Source organism: Megascapheus bottae, chromosome 2, assembly GCF_031878675.1.
Source record: "Megascapheus bottae isolate mThoBot1 chromosome 2, mThoBot2.hap1, whole genome shotgun sequence".
NCBI lineage: Eukaryota > Metazoa > Chordata > Mammalia > Rodentia > Geomyidae > Megascapheus > Megascapheus bottae.
The window spans coordinates 5,446,348-5,469,402 of record NC_143510.1 but is presented as its reverse complement, the minus strand read 5'-3'; the positions used below and the strand labels follow the sequence as shown (position 1 = coordinate 5,469,402).

The 23,055-nt window shown below is 42.0% G+C and overlaps 1 protein-coding gene across 1 annotated transcript in view; it reads right to left on the bottom strand.

Annotated features, from left to right (window-relative positions):
- Nucleotides 1-6,691, bottom strand: part of Syt10 (synaptotagmin 10) — a 63,847-nt gene extending 57,156 nt beyond the window's left edge. The window contains exon 1 of the mRNA XM_090319944.1: nt 6,541-6,691. Coding sequence (XP_090176070.1) covers nt 6,541-6,691 — 151 coding nt within the window. The remainder of the gene's footprint in view (nt 1-6,540) is intronic.
- Nucleotides 6,692-23,055: the final 16,364 nt, after the last annotated feature.

The window sequence follows — 23,055 nt, the reverse complement described above, 5'->3', positions numbered from 1 at the left end:
TGGCCGAGATTCCATGTTAATAGGAAAAGTGAAATAGCTTCCCAGCTATTGATGAAAACATAGACAGGAGAATCACCGTCCAGGCTAGCCAGGACAATAAGCAAGACCTTAACTCAAAACTAACCAGAACACAAATCACTGCAGATGTAGCTTTGAGTTAGGCAGCACTCTCATAGCACAGGCAAAGCTGCAGCACTCTCCTAGCATGAGGCAAAGCTCTCAGTTTGAAACCCTAGAATTCCAGCCAGGAACAAACAGCCAGATAAAAGTATGGTAGACTCTTGACTTCAAGACCTAGTGCTACTTCCATACCTCAGAACTGCAAAAGAAAAGAAAGAAAAAAACAGCTAATCAGGAGGCTAAGATCTGAGGAACATGATTCTAAGCCAGTCTGGGCATGAAACTCTTATCATCACCAAAAAAAAATTAAAAAATGAAAGTATAGCTGTACCGCAAGTGGTGGAGTGTTATCCTGAGCAAAAAAGCTCAGGGACTGTGCCCAGGTCCTGAGTTCAAGCCCCAGACCATACCCAGGTCCTGAGTTCAAGCCTCAGAACTAGCATAAAATTAAGAAAGAAAGAAAGAAAGAAAGAAAGAAAGAAAGAAAGAAAGAAAGAAAGAAAGAAGCAAAGAATGAAGAGAGACAGGGAAGGAGAGGGGAAGAGAGAGAGAAAGGGAGAAGGAGAGGGAGAAGGGGAGGAAGGGAGGGAGGAAGGGAGAGAGGGAGGAAGGAAGGAATAAACACTCCCCCCAAGTGTCTCCAATATTTCCAAAAGACTGATACTTGTGAATAAAGGAGAGTAGATGCTCGATGAGTCATTGGCCTTTGAGGGCAATCACCCCCAATTAATTGATTTTTGGTGTATTTGAGACTTAGGAAAGTATACACTGACTTAAAGATCATAAGACAAGGATGTGAAATGTAGATGTTCACCATTTCTCACTGGGGTGAGGATATTTGCATGGTAAAATGACCATCTCATATATTCTTTTGGGGGTGTGTCTATTTATTGAATGTATTGTGGTTTAATTACTCTTTTTAGGCCTGCTAGTCCCAAGGGAAAAATGTGTACATGCACATGTCTGACATATAAATTCTTCAGAATATCATTGAGATGTCTACGAACCAGAATTATGGTAATACAAAGATGATAAGTCAGGTTCACACCTGTAATCCTAACTACTCAGGAGGCTAAGATCTGAGGATCTCAGTTTAAAGCCAACCTGGGTAGAAAAGTCTGTGGGACTTTTATCTTTAACTAACCAGAAGTGGAGCTCAAACGATAGAGCCTTGACAAAAAAAAAGAAAAAGTCCAGGTGCCAGGAGCTTAGCCTAGTGGTAGAGTGAGTGCTTGTCTAGCACTCCAGCCCTGGGCTCGATTCCTCCACACAACATACACAGAAAAAGGTGGAAGTGGTGCTGTGGCTCAAATGGCAGAGTGCTAGCCTTGGGCCAAAAGTGTCCAAGGACAGTGCCCAGGCTTGAGTTCAAGCCTCAAGACTGATACCCCCCCAAAAGATAATCTAATTAATTGAATTATTAATTATTAATCTGTTTATTATCCAAAAAGGAAGACATATCAGGCACTCCAATTCCATGTGAGCACTTAGCAATAAACTCAAAATGCCTTGATCTCAGAGCAAAACCATAATGCTACCCAAATTTTTCACTTAGTTATGTGTTTTTATAGTATTTTCATTGCTGTAGACTGAACTCATTGTCCCCATCTCTAAGAAACTGTCAACCAGACATAGGAACTTGGAACAATTTACCTAATTAATTCATTTTGTTGCCAGTACTAGGGCTTGAACCTGCACAGGGCCTAGTTGTTGTCTTTTAGCTTTTTCACTCAAAGCTAATGCTCTACTATTTAAGCCACTTTCCACTTGTGACTTTTTGCTATTTAGTTGGAGATAAGCATCTCACTGACTTACCTGCCCAGGCTGGCTTTGAACTGCAATCCACAGATCTCAGCCTTCTGCATAACAAGGATTACAGGTTTAATTTTTATTTTATAATCTTTAGCCCCAAATTGGAATTGTACAAAAATGCAAAATTAAAACACAGATGAATCAAATACTCATTAAAATATGTACAGGAATATGTAAGTGACTGTGAATTTGTTATTTTGATTAGCTGTGATTTTTGTGAGGTCTCTCTTACAAACAACATAGATTCCTTGAACTTGTTGAACAATTAAGCAGCTATTAAAGACTGACCAGAAATGAGCCCCAATCCAATTAAAATGATTTATGTACATTCAGTAATAGCATATCTGAGAACAATACATTTATTTTGTGTTTTCCCTCAGCATTCTGATATTTTATCACATTTACAGTAAGGGTGGAGATCAATAATCAAAATGAAATCCCTACAAACTGAAGTTTTAAAAATTACATGGGTTGAGCCAGGTATATGTAGCTCTTAGCATGAGTAATCTTAGCAACTCAGGAGGCTGAGATCTGAAGATCACAGTTCAAAGCCATTCTAGGCAGCAATGTCTGTGAGACTCTTAACTCCAATGAACCACCAGGAAACTGGAAGTGGAGTTGTAGCTTAAAAAAAATGCTCAGGAATGGCGCCCAAGCCCCAAGTGCATGACCCAGGACAGGGGTGGGGGCACACACACATACACATGCACACGCATGCACACACACCCACACTCAAGATGATCTTTCAGATATACTGGCAATGGTAATATTGGCTGTAATGAATGATTCCCAAAGTGTGGATGAGTTGATACTGGCAGCTGTGACCGAAGTAGTCACAAATTTTACTAAAATATGAGACTGGCCAAAGTTGATGAGAGATCATCTGACCATCCATAGCAACAACTGGACTGCTTTCCACTACTACTGTCATGGTACAAGAGATACTGGGGCTTGCTCCTGATTGACATGGAAAAATCCAGTAGGCAAAGCTCTTATACTCCCATAGCTGGGCGTATTCCCTGTCTCTCTCTTTCTTCCTATTTCTAGGTGAAGAAATCATTTAAAAATGTATGCCATTTCAATGTTTGTAATTGTCACAGCAATAAAGGTAGAAGAGGAAGCCCCATCTGGACAGTACTGATTACTTTCAAAGTGAATAGCCACAGTGCCATTAAAAATCACTGAGGTCCTAATGAAGTAGCTCTCATTAAGCAGTGGGTTCAAGGATCAGCTATTGCAAGCAGTTTCCTTTAGGAGAATAAAAAGGCTCTCAAGTACACAGGTAGAAGAAAATGGACTTTGCAGAACGTATGCTGAGTGATTCATCACTATGATTAAACCCTTAGCAAACAATCTCTGAATCGACTTCATAGATACCTATTAATATGTGTAGTCTTTTTGCACATTGAAGTAGTTGATGTCTATCTGTTGCATAATTTGCAAATGGACAATGTAGGGAAAGTCATTCATTCATTCATCTTGGTAGCTCATAAACAATCTAGTAGTATATCTTGGTAAGAGCCATTTCATATATATAATTGACATGTTTATATATTAAATCGAAGGCTCCACTTCTATAGCTTATATTTCCTGTAAGGGCAGAACAATACTCATATCATTGCTTTAGGCTTATTTTCCTCCACTATATTTTCCCCTCTAGTGGAAATCCAAAATGAATCAGGACTAGAAGTGTTTATGTGTGTGTGTGTGTGTGTGTGTGTGTGAGAGAGAGAGAGAGAGAGAGAGAGAGAGAGAGAGAGAGAGAGAGAGAGAGAGGGGAGGGAGGGAGAGAGAGAGGGAGGGAGGGAGGGAGGGAGGGAGGGAGGGAGGGAGAGAGAGAGAGAGAGAGAGAGAGAGAGAGAGAGAGAGAGAGAGAGAGAGAGAGAGAGAGAGAGGAGAGAACCAGTACTGGGCCTTGAACCCAGAGCCTTGTCCTCTCCCTAGGCTTACACCTCGACTTCCTGCTTTGGGTAGTTAATTAGAGATAGTTATGAATCTCACAGACTTTCCAGCTCAAGATGGCTTTGAACCTTGATCTTTCAGATCTCAGCCTCCTGAGTAGCTAGGATTACAATCATGAGCCACCCTAGAACTGCTTCTTATGATGCTTTGGGAAGGCTCCAATTTCTTTCTGAGCTTGTTTTACCTTCAATTTACATACCCATCCATAGCAGAATGATTTAGAAATGAGCGCTATTACCAGCTATTGACACTTAAGAAGTCACTGTTTGCTGTGTGATCAGGAGAGGGGAAGAATCAGTCATTTGATTCACTGCATCAATTGTTAAATAACCCAAACCCAAGTTGTTACACTTAAATAATCTCATTTCTTTCCTTCCCTGTACCACCCAGCTTTGAGTCTCAGCTTAAGCATTCTATGTCACTTAAGAGTTCATCCAGGACTGCCTAGAAGTTATCAGTATTTTGGACTTTACCTCTTGATTAACAATTTCACATATGACATACTCACTTAGGACATTCTCCTCATATTATTGGGGTTTCACTCACTCCTCAGACTTCTAACAGTGAAAAAACAGAAATGATTCACATTTGTGTCTATACATTCACACACAGAGAGAGAGAGAGAGAGAGAGAGAGAGAGAGAGAGAGAGAGAGAGAGAGAGAGAGAGAGAGAGAGAGTCCAACTTTCCAACACATTGAAGTAACAAGGACATTTTATTTTTCTCCAGAATCTGAAGAACAGAACCCCATGCTTGGATACTGTTTCATCACCAGAGAATTTCATCCAAAAAACTACAGCTAGTCTATGTATTTGTGTGTAAAGCGAAATGGAGTCATTCTCCCTGCCTTCTTTGTCTTGGATTCTGGGGGTGAGTGAGAAGGTAGGTGTGTGCCCTCTTTTCTACCTACTGAGCACCCTGGGGTTTTTCTGATCCTGTGCTCTTTGCACTCTGAGCTTGGCAATCCAGCTCTTACCTGTTGCCTTGGTGACCCTCAACCTCCACACCACACCACAGAATGGCCAGCTAAACAAAGTGAAAGAAAGCAACAGAACCATGCCGTGCTGAAAAATGTCTCCAAAGTAGTATCTGTCCCCCAAAGCAACAAGTGACCTGGAGGTTGCCTGTCCAGGTCTCCCTTGCTCTGAGGAGCAGGCTGGGCAAATCCACCATTGGCCAGGTCATTAAAACCATTTCCCCTAAAGCAGGACCAAAGTATGGCTCTGATTCTCCCTGTACCCCACACCAGAGAGAAATCTGTCTCCTGGAACCGGTTCCCATCTCCAGATTCCTTTTTTCTTTCAATCATTCCTTATTTTCTTTCTTCCCTTCCTCCCCCTTTCTTTTTCTCCTTTCTTCCTTTACTTTTCTTTCTTCTCTCCCTCCCCTTTCCTTTTCTCTCCTCCCTCTCTCCCTCCCTCTCTCTCTTCTCCCTCCCTCCCTCTATCTCTGTCTCTCTGTCTCTTTCTATCTCTCTGTCTCTTAGCTCCCATCTCAAGGTCTCTGACAGGGGGCTTCTTCTTCCATCCACCCCTCCTTATGTTCTTCCAGGTTTCTGGAGGAATAAGGAAAACAAGGAATAATTGTCTTTTTATTTTTTTGGAGGAGGAGGGAGGGGGTAGAGTTTGGGGAACAGGTGAAGAATTGATGAGGTTTTGGACACTCTCAGCCACTTCCTTTCTAGGTGGCCTCCATCTTCGACATGAGATTCATACCCCCTGCTCTCATAAACTATTTTATTAAATGGTGAGAAAAAACATTCAATGCATAACCTAAAAATTCAGAAAAGTGAGGGAAGGGGTGGGTGAGAATGTAAAAGGGGTGACATTGGTGAAGAAGCACTGTATTGTTGAATGGTGTCAGCTCTGTACAACTACTTAAAGAAAGTAAAAATATTCAGAAACCAATTACTAACCACCAGACATCATCATGCCGTGTTAACACGCGTTGTAAACTCCCAAGAGCTCGACAGGTTGTAGCTGAAAGTTCCCCGATGAAGATCCATTCTGCAGTTCTGCAATCCCAAAGCCACCGCAGCCCCTCCTCTGTCCCCTAGGCTCTAGGCAGACACCCAGATTCCCTGCTAGCTAGCCAGCCCCTCTTTCCTGGGTCAAGCCGGGCGCAGCGACAGTGACCCCTTGACCCTTAGATACCCCTGGAGCAGCAGCCCCCCCACCCCCCCGCAAAGCCCAGTGGCCTTGGGAGAGCCATCCCTGGGCTCTTGGCCTGGGGACCCAGAGGCATAGAAACCGGGGATGTGGGGGAGGGAGGAGGGGAGAAGGACAGCCAGAGACACAGATGACAGAGACACAGACGGAGAGATAGACGGAGGGACAGGCAGGGAGACTGACCCACAGAGACAGAGGGAAGCTGAGAGAAAAGAGACAGATACAGACAGAGGCAGAGAGAGTGTGTGAGACAGACGGACAGACAGACAGACAGACAGACAGGATTGGGAGGCAGGAAGGCGGAGTGAGAGAAGCCAGGCAGGTAGAGAAGAGAAACCCCCCTCTCCCCCACCCCCCACCAAACACCCCGCACCCCAAGCAGCTGAGGAAGGAGGAAGGATGGGGGAGGTGGGAAGGTTGAGTCTCCCCTCCCCCCGCCCCGCTCCCCTCTCCAGGGCGCGTGGCCGGGGCGCGGTTACCTGTGCTGGGCGCGCCCTGGCCGCCGCGGTCCCGGGGGAAGATGCCCGAGCACTTCTCCCACTCCACCTGACCCGCGAAGCACAGCTCGGTGACGATGTGCAGCGCCTTTTGGCACAGGCTGCTCACCCCGTCCTCCTGGCGGAAACTCATCGCTGCCTCTCCAGCTGCCTTGGCCCGGGTTAGCGTCTCTCACCTCCGGGCTAAGCCATCGCCAGCCCCAGGGGCTCCTTTGGGGACTCCCGGAGAGGTCTCGGGGCGGCGATCGGCCGGATGTGACAACTCTTTAGGAGCCCGGGGGGGACCCCATGGTGGGGAGCGAGGGCGCAGAGGGTGGCGATGGCCCCGGCGGGGGCTGGCGAGGGCGCAGAGGGCGAGGCGCGTGCCAACTCTCGGACCGGCGCCCCTAGCATGGGGTGCGCAGGGGCGGGAGGGGAGCCGGGAGAGGAGCCTGGAGGGAAGCCGAGCGCCCTGGCCGCCGCGTCCGCGTCTCACCCCGTGTCTGGCAGGGGGGCCTGGCGGGGCGCCGACCAATCAGAGCCCCGCGCGGGCCCGGTGACAGCCAAGCGCTCGGCCTCCCCCACCGCCCGCCCCGCTCAGGCGGCTCCCAGGTCTGGGGAGGTGGCATGGGGACGGGGGGCGGGGGGGGCCGGGGGAAGCCGGAGTGCTAATCTGTGTTCCATCTTCTCCCCCCACCAACCTGGTTTTCAAGGATGTCTTTCTTCAGTCCTTCTCCTTGACGCCCAACTTGGCCACTTTCGGGGCTCCACACCCTGGAAAGTGGGTGCACACAGAGAGAGAGCCCAGGGCTGCTGCAAGCAAGTGGTGGATGCCTAGCTACTCAGGAAGCGGAGATCCCAGAGCCACACGGTTCAGAGTCAGCCTGGGCAAGAAGTCTGTGCGAGATAACGCTTATCTCCAATGAACCGCCACACACCACCGAAATCAGACGCAGAGGCAAGACTCAAGTGGTAGAGCACCAACAACAGCACAGCGGCAACCCAAGGGATAGGCCCGGAGTTCAAGCCCTATCGCTGGCACAGAAACAAACGAACAAAGCGCAGGAAGAATAAACTGTGTTTCTAGAAGGAGGAAAGATGTGTATAGTGTAGTATTTAAAAGAAGATAAGTTAACAATGATGGTTTCGAGACAGAGGCCGTTTGTTGTCATCCACGAAATGCTTCATTAGGCACCTCAAACTGGTGCTAATTGTCCCAATATTTATTTATTTATTTAGCCAGTCCTGGGCTTGAGCTCAGGGCCTGAGCGCTGTCCTTGGACTTTCTCAAGGCTAGAGCTCTACCACTTGAGCCTCAGCACCATTTCCGGCTTTTTTCTATGTTTGTGGTACCTAGGAATCGAACCCGGGTCTCCATGCATGCTAGGCAAGCACTCTGCCACTAGGCCAAACTCCCGGCCCTTATTTGTTTATTTTTATGGTCGGGTTTGGGGCTTGACCTAGGGCCTGGGCTCTCCCTCCCTGAGCTCTTCAGCTCAAGACTAGCGCTCTTTGAGCCACAGAGCCACTTTCGGCTCTTGAGTGGTTAATTGGAGTTAAGAGTCTCAAGGATTTTACTGCAGGGCTGGCTTTGAACCTTGATCCTCAGATCTCAGCTTCCTGAGCAGCTAGGATCACAGGCGTGAGCCACAGGCACCCCCTCTTTAATAGTTTTAACCTTTTTTAAAAAAAAATCACAAAAAAATGAAATGTCATTGGTGGGCATTATCTGGAGTTTGATGGATGAGGTCATTCCTGGCAGTGGAGAAGGTACCACCTGATGTGATCTCCTTTTGCTAGTTACTTCAGTATTGAACAGACCAGATTTGGGTATTCCCAGGAAGCTAGGCTCTTGGCTTATTCTCTGCAGCTGAAAAAGAGGCCTGAACTTGAGATCTCCTTTGCCTATATTTCTCTTCATTCAAAGGTAGGCAAGTAACTCATACACTAAAAGCACAAATGAAAATCAGTAAACAATTGCTACAGGTTGCAATAAATCCATACACATAGGATTAAAAGTAGTTTCCTGCAGAATTTGAATCTACATCAGGATGGGAGGATTGATGCAAAGATCCTCACTTGAGAGGTTATTTTTGAAATGGTCTATTCTGGATTTGTTAGTGTATCTGTATTAATGGAATAGTTTCATTTTAAATTGTTAGTGCATGGTCCTTTCTTCCTTCCTTCCTTCCTTCTTTTCTTCCTTCCTTTTTCTCTTTCTCTCTTTCTCTTTCTCCCCCTGCTCTCCCTCCTTCCCTTCCTTCCTCTCTCTTTTTCTCTTCCTTCCTTCCATCCTTCCTTCCTCCCTTCTCCTTTCTTTCTTCCTTTCTGGAGGTTGAAATCCAGGAGCTGGGCACTGTCCTTGAACTTTTTTGCTCTACCACTTTGCCATAGTACCACTTCCAGCTTTTCGCTGGTTAATTAGAGATACAAGTCTCATACACTTTCCTGCCTAGATTTGCTTCCAACTGCAAGCCTCAGATTACAGGCATGGGCCACAAATGCCTGGCTTTGTGATTACCTTTTTATAGCTGGACACTATGGTAAAGCCTATGATGAATATGGAACAGAGCCCCAGTAGGTAAGCATTCATTAGTTGAATCATTTTGGCCTGATTCATAGGACACATTGGTCTGAGACTATTTTTATCATGAATTAAACTGAAATCTGCAGGCATCATATTTTTTTTTACACACATTGATCTAGATTGTGTGAGAGAGAGATGAGGAAAGGAAGGAAGTAGGGAAGGAAGAAAGGAAAGAAGGGAGGGAGGGAGGGAGGGAGGGAAAGAGGAGGGAGGGAGGGAATACTGGGCCTTGAATGCTTGAACTCAGAGCCTCCTGGTACTCTCCTAGCTCTACTGATTGAACCACACCTTCACCTCTGGATTTTGTGGTGGTGGATTATAGATACGCCCAGGCTAGCTTTGAAGTGCAATCCTCAGATCTCAGCCTCCTGAGCAGCTAGTATTGCAGCCATGAGACCCCATCCTAGACTGACCTGCATGTGGTTTCTATGAGATTGTCCAAACAGAGAAACAATTTCACTGTCAAGTTTAAAACTATTGAGTATCTTCTGCACGTTCAGGTTAAGTAACACTCTCTCAGGAGGCCTTTTGCATTTGTCCTTGCCCTCCATTTCTCTAGTCTGGTTAGACTCTTGTGCAACAGCAGCCAACATTGAAGGCACCATTCCATTTTCCTATTTGCACAGAGTGTGGGAAGACCGAAAGAGAGCTGTATCTTTATACTACTTACAGACTCTCTAATTGCTTAAGTGAAGTAATGCAAGTCCCTCTAATGACCCTCTTAGGTTTGCTTCCAGTGTTATGCATTGAGTACAGGAATCCTGAAAGTCATTTTGTTGGTATTTGCTTATGCTCTTCTCAGTCTATGGCTAGCTACTTCTACTGTTGTGTACCCACCAAAACTGGGGCTTAATGCCCCTCAGATATTTGCTTTTCTAAACTAATTTGTCTGAAAGTCTGTTTCTTATATGTACAAACATATAAGGTTTTTTTTCTCTTTAGAGAGAGAAAGAGAAAGGGGGGGGGAGAGAGAGAGAGAGAGAGAGAGAGAGAGAGAGAGAGAGAGAGAGAGAGAGAGAGAGAGAGAGAGAGAGAGAGAGAGAGGGAGGGAGGGAGAGAGGGAGAGACTTTTCAATTCAGGGCTCTGGACACTGTCCCTTAGTTTTTTCACTCAAGGCTGGCGTTATACCCTTGAGCCACACCTCCATTCCTGGCTTTCTCTTAATTAATTAGAGCTAAAAGTCTTATACAGGCTTCAAACTGTGATCCTCAGTTTCCAGCTAGGATTACAGTCTGGAGCCACTGTGTCTATTGTCTTAGTTCTTTAGTTCATCTCTCAGCCCATTAAGAAATGAACCAAAACATTTTTTTTTCTTTTGTAAATCAAGATTTCGGGAAAAGTAGATATGACATTCAAGGCCTTTCTCTTCTTTCTTTTCTTCAGTGTTGAAGGATAAGATGACAAGAATTTTAATGTTTAGCATTTTGGGGGAGAATGATACTGGGGCTTGAACTTAAGGTTCCATCTCTGAGGATTTTTGCTCAAGACTAGTGTTCTACTGCTTGAACCACAGTTCTACTTCAGCTTTTCTAGTAGTTAATTAGAGGTAAGAGTTTCATGGACTTTCTTGCCTGGGCTGGCTTTAAACATGATCCTTGGCTCTCAGAATCCTTGGCTAGAATTACAGGTGTGATCCTGGCATCCTAGAATGACTTTATATTCGATTCCTTCCCATCCCCACCCCCATCAGTCCTGGAGCTTGAACTCTGGTTCTGGGCCCTGTCCCTGAACAGTTTTGCTCAAAGCTATCACTCTACTACTTTGAGCCACATAACTACTTCCAGTTTTCTGGTGATCTAGAGATCAAAGTCTCATGAACTTTCCTGCCTGAGCCGGCTTTGAACTTCAATCTGCAGAGCTCAGTCTCCTGAATAGCTCAGCACCCCATTTATGTTAGATTTTGACAACCAGGATTGAATTCTAATTTTGGTTTTCTTTCTCTTTTCCGTATCACTCCCACTTGTATCTTAGTTGGAGGTGATTTGGGGGGCTTAATCTTCAGAGCCTTATATTAACTTAGTACAAATTTAGTAATTAGAGTCCTAAGGTCTCTGAATAGTTTTAGATTTAATGACTTTTTAAAAATACTTAAGACCATATTAGTTTACTTAATTTATTTTCCTTATAGTTCTGGAGCCTCACCCCTGCTAGGCAATTGCTCTATCTTCTAGCCCTTCAAAGCCAGGCCTTCAATTATGGCCTTTTACCTTCCCTCACCCTCAGTTCAGTCATGTGTTTTTTTCCCCTCTGAATAATTCTCCTTCTTTGTGGTTTTTATTGTTCTTCATATTAGTGGATTTAAAAAAAAAAAGTCAGATACCTGCTTGTTTTTGGTTCTTTACTTGAGAGCACTAAAATATGAGCTGAAAACCCCAAGAGAAGCTAGGCATCATGGAAAGCAAGAGAAAAAAGTTCCAACCTTAGGCTTCCAACCCAGTCCTGGGCCTGCCAAAAGCAACACAGTGGGCTAAGCAAAACTCTACAATTCCTACTGACAGGCTGCTTCTCATGAGGCACAGGCGACTCAGGGAGCAGGAGCAGGCCAAGCTGCCTCTTCCATCTTTCCTCTCGTTTCAGGCGGCAGAGCAGAGGGCAGAGACTTAGCTGCTAGAGAGAAGGGACAGCCTTATCTTGCAGCCCAACTTTAGGTTTGTGAAACCAGAGCTTAGTAGAAACAGAAGGCCCCCTATAAAGCATGCTAGAGGAGAGCAAAACAAACAGCTGTCCAGGGGAAAGACAAATCTACAGAAGGGGAAAAAGTGCTTGCAGTCTGTATATCCATTAACTTGATGGGAACGAACAAATAACTCCATGAAGACCGCCAATCTTACATAAATAGGTACTACTTTTTCTTTCCTCCCTGCCCCTCCCCATCCCTTCCCTCCTCTCCCTCCCACCACAGCCCTGCTGCCTCCTTCTCCCCCTCCTCCTCTCCCTCCCCCTTCTTCCCTCCCTCTTCTTCCTCCTCCTCCTCTTCCTCCTCCTCCTCCTCCTCCTTTTTCTTCTTCTTTTTCATTCTAGTACTAAGGCTTGAAGGCCTGGATAATGTTTCTTAGCTTTTTCACTCAAGGCTTGTGCTCGACTACATGAACCATGAACCATGAACCATGAACCACAGCTCCACTTCTAGCTTTTTGGTGGTTAATTGGAGAAAGAAGTCTCAGGGATTTTCCTCCCTGGGCTGATTTCAAACCATGATCCTCAGATCTTAGCTTCCTCAGTGGCTGAGTGGTTTCCTGAGGATTACAGGCATGAGCCACTTGCACCAGGCTTGAATAGATAGTTTTGCCAGGTGCTGGTGGCTCACGGCTTATAATCCTGGCTATTCAAGAGGGTGAGATCTGATAATCATGGTTTAAAGCCAGCCCAAGCAGAAAAGTTTGTGAGACTCTTTCTCTGATTAACTACCAGAAAACTGGAAGTGGTTCTATGGCTCAAGGTAGTAGAATGTTAGTCTTGAGCTGAAGAGCTCAGAGACAGTGCCCAGGCCCTGAGTTCAACTCCATGACCAAAGAAAGGGGAAAAAAGATAGTTCAGTATATGAAAAACTTCTGGATATCACTAACCATCCCTGTAATTAATTGTGTTTAATTATTTAAATAGGAAATTCTGGTCTCATCATTGTTGAAAAAAATTTCCAGTGGTAGCCAGGCAGTGTTGGCTTGTACCTGTAATCTTATCTAGATAGGAGGGTGAAAACAGGAGGATTAGAATACGATGTCAGCCTGGGCAGAAATGTTCATGAGACCCATACCCCTCTTCTTGTTCTATAACAAATAGCGGCTTGGCTATTATCCTAAGCCTAGTAAGAGGCTAAGATTGGGAGGCTCATGGTTCTAGGCCAGCCAGGGCAGAAAGGCCAGTAAGACTGTTCCCATAGAATGCTGGGTGCTATGGTGTGTATAGCAGCACTAGGGAGCTACTGTAGGCAGACTGTGGCTTAGGCCCATGTCCACATGGAAAGCAAGACTCTATCCTAAAATACAGCCATTTAGAAACAGAGCTAGGGAGCTAGTTCAGTAGTACAAGGCCAGCCTAGCAAGTGTGAGACCTTGAACTCAAACACCAACACAGCAAAAAAAAAAAAATCAACAACGATGACAAAAAACCCAATTCTAATTAAAATCTGAAACCTCAGCATGTTTCACAATCAGGTGCAGTCTCAAATTGCTAGGCACTGGTGCTTAAAGTGTTAAGAGTGCTAGCCTTGAGCAAAAGAATTCAGGGATAGTGCCCAGGTCCTGAGTTCAAGTCCCAGGACTGACAAATCTGTATCTATATCTATATCTATATCAATATGTGTGTTTGTGTGTATGAAAATTATTAGACTCACTCCCAGAGTTTCTGACTGAGTATGTCTGAGATGGAAACTAAGAATTTTCATGACTAATAAATTTCCCTATAAAGCTGATCCTGACAATTGGTCTACAAATACACTCTGAGAATCATTGTTCTTTATAGACAGCTTTTAATCCCAAAATATTTCTACCAGAAGCCAGTTTTTTTGAACATAGCATCTGTTCAATTAAAATTATTAACAGAAAGTTAAAGATTGAGTACATTAATTGAGATGAGGTAGGAGTATCCAGGTATGGTAAACCTAGCTACCCACAAAGATCATGGTTTGAGGCTAGCCCAGGCAAAGGACGAGTGAGACACCATCTCATTCAAGAAAAAGGTAATCAGGCAATGCAAACTTGCAAACTCAGCTGTGCAGGAAGCATAACTGGAGCTGTGGTCTAGGTTGTCCTAGACATAAAATCAAAACCCTATATGAAAAAATAACAAAAAGCCAAAAGGGCTGGGGGGAGGCAGAACAAGTCTCCTATCAAGTGTGAGGCCCTGAGCTCAATCCTAGGGCTGCCAACAAAAATTAGGTTTTAAAAACAATAGCTTTAAGTTCCATCACTTTCCTCAGACTCTTCACATCTACATTTGTCAAAAGTTAGACTATCACAGTTTGCTTTCATTGCTTGAAGGCTCAATAGAGGCAATGACTGAGAAAGTGCTCAAGCAACCTGCCAAACACAACAAACACAAAGAAGCCCCATCTGTGTTCTTGAGAATACAATTAATTGATTGTTGTATAACACAGTTAAAAACAGGGCCTTACTACTCTAAATCAATTCCCATTCATCACTAAAAACAACTTTAAAAAGCAATAGAGACAGGCCATGTACGAAAACATATGCCAGGCAGGTAACTGGTGGCTCACTCCTGTAATCCTAGTTACTAAGGAGAATGAGATCTGGGGATAGAAGTTCAAAGCCAGCACAAGCAGGAAAGTTCAGGAGACTCTAGTTAGCCAGAAAAAAAGCTGGAAGTGGAGCTGCGGCTCAAGTGGCAGAACAGTAGCTTTCAGTGGAAAAGCAAAGGGATACGTCCTGAGTTTAAGCTCCAGGAACAGTGTGAATGCACACACACACACACACACACACACACACACACACACACGCACATGTGTGTGCCCAAACACAGAGACAGTGATTGAACAACTTTCTTAAAACCAATAAGTGATAAATTATCTAACAGCATACCACTAAAACTCTCTAAAATTCCTCCTTATACACATTCTCCTAAATTTTGCTCATTGGTATGTGTATATGTGTGCTCCCATGCACCCGTTTTGGGACTTGAACTCAGGGCAGGGTGCTGTCTTTGAGCTAGTAACCTACCACTTTGTACTACAGCACTGTTTCTGGCTTTTTGTTGGTTAATTTGAGATAAGAGTCTCACAGACTTTCCTTCCAGGGTTGGACCTTGGACTGCAGTCCTCAGATCTCAGCTTCCTGAATAGCGAGGATGACAGACGTGAGTCATCCATGCCTGGCCAATTTGCATAATTTGAACTATTTTGAAGTGCTAGCCATTTTGAATTGTAAGTGCATATTCTGCTATGTAGACATAATTCTTCTTTCTCTCTGAAATTACGTTGCTGGTCTGGTCATTTGTTTATAACCATCCTCTCTGTAGAAGACTGCAAAGGTCTCTCTGACTTTTCTCCACTGTCTCCCTGGGAATTGAACACAATTATGAATTTGATTAAAACAAGAATCTCACATCTTAGTGACTAAATAAAACTATGAAAGTTATTGTCAGGCAGTAGTGGAACACACCTGTCAGCATAGCTACTCAGGAAACTGAGATCTGAGGACTGAAATTGAAGTCCAGCCGGGGCAGACAAGTTCAAGAGACACTTATCTCCAATTAACCAGCAGAAAGCCAGAGGTGGAGGTGTGGCTGAGTGGTAGAGTACCAGTCTTGAGTGAAAAAGCAAGGCGAAGCTCTGAGTTTAAGACATAGCACCAGTCCCCAAAATTAAAAAAAAAAAAATCCTTGTATCTCTAATCTGGGACAGACAGGTTAGAGTTAGGAATTTACAATGCACTGTGCCCATTTCAAAACAGCACAAAAATCACATACATTATCCCTGGGAAAGTTCAATGGAGAAAACACATTGATCAAAATGATTGCGTAAATCATTCTACACAGGTGTGCTTATCGTGAAAATGTTCATCAATTTATGCAATCTACCATAAACAGGAGCTCTGACATCATTTGATTCTCAATACATTTCTTGGAAGAAAGCCTAAAATAAAGTAATTTCTACCTGGGTAAATTAGAACCAATCGTCTGATACACTTTAAGTCATAGGAAGACATGATTGGTGTTCTCTCCCCACAGTGCAAATGAGTGAAAGCAACATGGACTGAGTTTGAGTCCAGGTCTCCAGTCTAGGGTTTTAAAAAAGAAGAGATGATAAAATTGTCATATATTACTCTTTAGAGCAGGCATACGGTGAATGGTGGAGAAAAGAAACTTTTGGTTTGCCGTGAGAAACAACTTTCTACTGATTATGAGTCTCACATACTTTCAGGTTTTACTTATTGTGTTCAGCTTAGCACAGAAACATCTGGTATATCTTCGACTCCGAACACAAGAGGAAGTGCAGGTTCATGGAACATACCAACAAGATAAAGAGCATATATTGCTTTCTTAAATCATTGCTTTCATAAGCTCATCACCAAGTTCAGTGTGTCCACTTTACTCACATACTATCAGGTATACGTCCTTAGGAACTGACCTCTTCCATAATTCAGAAATGGAAACAGAGGGCGAGGATTCCACAAGTCCAAGTTATATTTATGTAATCCAATTAAATATAGATTTCCCAATCTTGAATCTTGGCTGTTAAATCTTCACTTTCAAAACAACTAGATGCATGGTAAAAAAAAAATACTCCACAAACTAGGAGTAGAAAAATGTCACTCAACCTAAAAATCCTTGCTATTATCATACTTGAAATTTTCCATCTCAGAGATGGAAGACAAAGATGGATGTTTAGTCTTGCTACTTTCCTTCAGTATTGTCCTGCAGGTGTTGAGCATGACACTAGAAAAAAATAATTAAATAAACATCTTGAGCTACTCAGGACTGACTCTCCACTTAACCAGCAAAATGTTGGAAATGGAGATGTGGCTCAAATGGTAGAGCACTAGCCCTGGGCAAAGAAAAGCTTAGGTACCAGGCCCAGGCTCCAAGTTCAAGCTCCAGGACCAGCACAAACAGAACATCAACAAAAAGTTAATAAGAGAAATGCAAAATCTTGTGAGATGAAGTTATTTAAATAACTGAAAAGTGATCTCATGCTTATTAAATGGGAAGTTGTTGTTAAGAAGGTAAGCCTTTGCTAGGTATGAGTGACTCATACCTGTGAGCCTAGATACTCAGGAGGCTGAGATCTGAGGACTGAGTTTCAACCAGCACAGGCAGGGATTTGAACTTCAAGACTCCAAAACCAGCAAAATGCCTGAAGTGGAGCAGTGGCTCAAGTGGTAGAGCACCAACACTAGAGCAAAACAACTAAGAAAAAGCTTGAGATCCTGAGTTCTTTCTTTCCAACAGAAAGAAAGAGAGAAAGAAAGAAAGAATCTACATCCGTCAAAACCAGTATGTAGATTCAAAGCCATGTTTAATAGAATCACAATTTCTTTTTTACAGAAATTGCTAGAATGGTCCTAAAATTCAATGGAATAGTAAAGCATAATGAATACACAAAACAGTTTTGAAAAAGAAGACTGAGTTCCATTTTCAAATTTATTACAGAACTCGACAGCAGTCAAAACGTTGAGATACTAGTATAAGAATAAACAGATTGACAATAATTCAAAATAGCCCCTTACATTTATGGGCAATTGTTTTTATTTTCCACCGAAGTACTATAAAAAATCAGTAGGATAAAGAATAATGTTTTAAATGGTGCTGGTACAGCTAGTATTCCCATGCAAAGAATGAAGCTGGACCTTTTCTCACACCGTATGTGAAGTGTAACTCAAAATGGATCATATATTTAAATGTGAGAGCTAAAATGTTAAACCTCTTTGGAAAAGACAGGATCAGCTTTTCCTGCATTGAATATTTTCGCCTTTTAAAAAGCAAGAAAATTCCAACATACAGTTAGCCTGTCATAAGGAAACACAGGCTATATGCAATACTTGTGAAAAGCATAAGGTAGAATTGTGGTTGCTAGGATTAGGTAGAAGGAGGGAGTTCATATGTAAAAGTATGAAGCTGAACTTTGCAAGAAACAGTTATTGAACTGGGCAAAGGGGTTTGCACAACAGTGTGGATATCTTCAGTATTGCCAAACATCACACTTAGAAACAAGTGAGATATCCTACGTTACTCAGGTGGCTGAGATCTGAGGATCATAGTTTGAAGCCAGCCTTGACAAAAAAAAAATCCCTGCAAGTCTGGTCTCTAGTTAACCACCACAAAAACCAAAACAAAACCAAAACAAGAAGCAAAGATGAGCTCAAATGCTAGAGCACCTGCTCTGAGCAAAAGTGCTATGGGCAAGTGCCCAAGCTCTGAGTTCAAGTTCCCACTACCAGGACAAGATAAAGAAAGAGGAAGAAGAGGGTAAAATGGCAAATATTTAGGTTACTGTGTGTCTGCAAAATAATATTTATGTGTAGTAATACAGCAACATGGATTCATATTTTTTATTAAAGAATTTATTAAAATTGATTTTTACATCATATTTCAAATGACATGTTTAACAAACAAGTATTCAAGAAGGGAATCTCTATAAACAATCACTGGCACTTAGATTTTAGAACATAATTAAAATTAGGCTGAGGGTTTGCGTGTCATAGATACATATTAATCTATGTAATAAAACATGTCTATAGAGTCATAAATTTTTATGTCTATGTAACTGTGTTTATATTTCTAATACCATGTCTAAAGCATTGGGTATGCGAATATTGAGTCCTCGCTCTTGTACTGTTTGGATCTAATAACCACATATTAAGGATCCCATGCGACTTTTGTTCCTTTGGTCTTGACTTGTCTCACTCTACATTCATCCACTTGAATCTTATATGTTTTTAACTGTGAAGTAATAATATTATAATAGTGACAGTAGTATAATAATAATATACCTAGTAAAATGAACTAATTAGAACGTAGAGAAGTAGGTTCATATTTGGTGATTGATAAATAGTAAAAAAAAATCAAAACAAAAACAAAAGACTATGCTCTGTGCTGGAAAAGGTTTGCTCTAAACAAAATGATCACTGGGTGATATAGTTGGAAGAATTTAAAATGAAGTAGGAGGCTTCTTACTCATATCCCATTATATAAGGAGATTAAAATAAGCAGAATGTGTTGGGCCAAAGCACAAAGTCTCACTAAAAGAAATTGAGAATACTCCTTACATTTAGATTCAAGCCGAAGACAACTCAGGAGCTCTGGAAGCAAGATTTTTCTTTTGCTTTTTCTGAAAATGGTCATGATTGAAAGAAAGTTCAAGGCTGACAATCAGTTCATGTCACTGTACCCTTGTCTTCACACTGACATATCAATGTGTTTGCTGGTAGCAGTGGCCCAAGGGTTTTGTTGTTGAGTAAGAGACCAACGGATACTGATTTTCACAAAATTTCCTGCTTTGGGAAACAGAAATATAGTGATGAATCATAAGTTAGGTAGAACACAAAAAGTGATTTAAAGAGGATAATAAGTAGATGCCATAAATATCCTACATTATATAATAAATGAAATAGCTTAATAAGCTGATTATAAAACACTATCATTTTCAAATATAGGATTCTGCCCTAGTTAGCTTTATCTGTCAGTTTAGTTGTGCTGCAGTGCTTTATCAACACCTCTACTCAGATGATCTGACATAAATAAAATCAACTTCAATAACCTGGACTTTTATCCAAACAGAAAAAAATGTCTTCAGGGGAAAACTGAATATTAGGTGAGGAAAAAGATATTTCACCTCTGGTATTTTATCTTTGGCCTTACATGCCCATGCTAACACCCCGAAACACATAAATTAATTTTCTAAAACCAATCTCTGATCTATCTGTCTGTCTATCTATCTATCTATCTATCTATCTATCTATCTATCTATCTATCTATCTATGTATCTATCTATCTATCTATCTATCTATCTATCTATCTATCTATGTATCTATCTATCTATGTATCTATGTATCTATGTATCTATGTATCTATGTATCTATCTATCTATCTATGTATGTATGTATGTATGTATGTATGTATCTATCTATCTATCTATCTATCTATCTATCTATCTATCTATCTATTATCCATTCATCTTACCTGTAACATTTCTTCGTGAGAACTGTTATAGATTTTGATACTGAGAGTGGTTCTAGGGAAAAAAAAACCCAACAAATTTTAGGATGACTTTTGAAAATTGGTCCTGAATCTTCTGAAATTGGTTCTTAAATTTCATTAGATCTAAAAGCACTATTGACTTTTCCATTTGCATGGCACAAAGAATATTGGTAACCTGTGGTGCGATGTGAGTACCAAGAAAGGCAACACATTATCGTTGAAGCAAGTGTTTGCAAAAGACAAAATTCTCAGTGATCTTCCATTTGATAACTTAGAGAACATTTCCATCAAACTTAGGGTATAATGAGATTGACTGTTTCTTGTAGCAATGGGGAAATAGTAGAGGAAAAAGATTCCTCTAAGGCTGCAAATTCTTAGCTTAATTCTATGGGTAGGTGATGCAAAAGCATGTATGTTCATCCTAAAGTATGTTTATCCTGAGTGGTAGGGCTGAGATTTCTGAACCCACAAGGAAAATGCAACCAGCAGAGTTTCATTCCACGAAGTGGCTGAATTAAGGTAAAAATTCAATCTGACAAGTTGTCCCTCTATTAAATCAAAGTCATGATTAAGAATGGAATTCTGAATTTTAGGATGAAAAGTGGCAAGATCTCCAGTGAGGCACAATGAGTTTTGTTGAACCCATAAATTCAGCTAAGCTTTCTTTCCCCATAGAAGATCCGGTCTGAGCATGTTTATACTGCTTTTCTTGAGGGATCTGTAATAACTACACTGCCAACACAGTCATCTCGTGAGAAATCACTTCCTCCTCTCAGAACACACTCCCAGCCAAGCTTTTTGGTTTCTATGAATAGAAGCAATTCTTAGTAAGTCTTAAACACCAAGGCACAAAAGCAGACACAGCATGGTAATATGAGATACAGTGAAAAAACTGCATACTCTTTCCAATTTATACGGGCAGAAATTTGTGGGAAATGGATATTAAGCATGAAAGAGCCATGGAAGAAATATAAAAATTGAATCAGTCAAATTTGTTGAGGTAAGTCTATCACTCATAAATTCTAGATTTAATGTAGTGTGTGTGTGTGTGTGTGTGTGTGTGTGTGTGTGTGTGCATGTGTATGCATGCGCACATGTTTGGATTGACCTCAGGGCTTCTACTCTCACTTTGCTTTTTCATTCAGGGCTGGCCCTGTACCACTTGAGCCATACCTCCACTGCTCAATTTTTTAGTGGTTCATTGAAGATTTAAGAAACAAAAAAAATCTAGGTGCTGGTAGGTGGCTCATGACTGTAACCCTAGCTACTCAGGAGGCTGAGATTTGAGGATAGCAATTTGAAGTCAGCGTGGGCAGGAAAGTTCATGAGACTCTTATCTCAAACTACTCAGAAAAACTGGAAGTGGTGCTGAGGCTCAAGTTGTAGAGTGATAGCCTTGAGCAAAAATCAGCCCATGGATAGCCACCAGGCCCCGAGTTCAAGTGCCAGGACTAGCAAAAACAAACGAACAGCAACAACAAAAGAAAAACACCTGGGCTGGGCTTTGAACTGAGATCCTAAGATCTTAGCCTCCCGAGTAGCTAGGATGACAGGCTTGAGCTGCTAGTGACCAACTTAGATTTAATGTGTTACGTTGAGCAGGTATAAAGGATTCTTTTTTTAAAAATTTTATTGTGATTAATAGAAGGGCTACATTATATTCACCAGATTGAACGTGCATAACTTCACAAACATTGATACCCTTTCTCATGACATGGTCCCCATTCCCCTCCCTCCCTCCCCCCCCCCGCTTATCTTGATTTCCCCCCTTCCCTATCCAATTTCAAATAACCAATTAAGCACATATAAAATATAGCAGATAACAAGGTGAAATATTATAACAATATGAGATAACCAAGGGATGGCAAAAGAGATGAGAGATAACATAGTACATTAAGAACAACAGTCACTCATTATATGGCTTTTGCTTCCTTATCCTGGAGGTCCTTACATTTAGTGTGGTACTGTTTGGCCTAATGTTTCTAGATTTTGTTCCACTGTAAATCTCTGCTAGGAGATCCCAAGATTTCTACTGATTATGATAAATGAGGGAGACTATGGGGCCTATGGTATAAAGGATTCTTACTACCATGTTTGGTTGACTCAAACGTGGACACAACTCCAACCAATACTACATGAGATGTACATGACAGGAGTTCCTATACTTCAGATGCTTATGGAGATCAGGAGAGTAGGGTAACTGATCACATAAGAACTAGTCACCTGTCCCTCAGGAGATATGACAATGAACCTCTCATCTTACTTGTGAGAATTAAGTTGGAGAGAATGCCCTTGGCACCTTTAATGACTACCTGTCTTTGTAGGTCAGAAATGATAGTAGGATCTGGTGCTAGTGAAGAAGAAGACAAATACAGGAGCTGTCACTGAACCCTGAGATTGCAGAGGCTAAATCATCTAAGCCAGGCTAATGGGATTTCTCTGACGGAGAGAGTGAAGAGTCAAGTCAGTAACTACAATCAGCTGCCTTACAGGGACTGTACATTCTACTGTATCTACCATAGTTTCTAGAAAACAAACAGATGACCAGTGGATTACACGATCCGTTCACCTGTATAAGTAGAAGCATTCTAGGTTGAGTAGAGGAAATTAACTTTTTTAAAAATATTTTTTATTGTAATTAATAAAAGGGTTACATATTTGTCAGATAGAAGGTGCATTAATTCACATACATTGATACCCTTTCACATGTCTTGGTACTCATTACCCTCCCCCCACCCCCCCATCTTGGTTTTCCCCCCTTCCCTATCCAATTTCAAATAACCAAATACAAATATATCCAATATATCAGATAACAAAGTGAGATACTGTAACAATATAAGATAACCAAGGGACAGCAAAAGAGATGAGAGATAACATAGTACGTTAAGGACAACAATCATTCATTATATGGCTTTTGTTTCAATATCCTGGAGGTCCTTTCAATAATCTTCATACTATATGGCCTTATGTATCAAGGTTTTGTTCCATTGCAAATCTCTGCTAGTAGAGCCCAAGGTTTCTACTGATTTTGACAAATGAGGGAAACCATTGAGCCTAAGTTCCTTTGAGTCTGGATTACCTCACTTAATATGATTTTTTTTCTAAGTCTTTCCATTTCCTAACAAATGGGGCGATGTCGTTTTTTCTGACAGCAGCATAGAATTCCATTGTGTACAAATACCACATCTTGTTGATCCACTCATCAACTGAGGGACATCTAGGTTGGTTCCATATCTTTGCTATGGTGAATAATGCTGCAATGAACATTGTTGTGCTA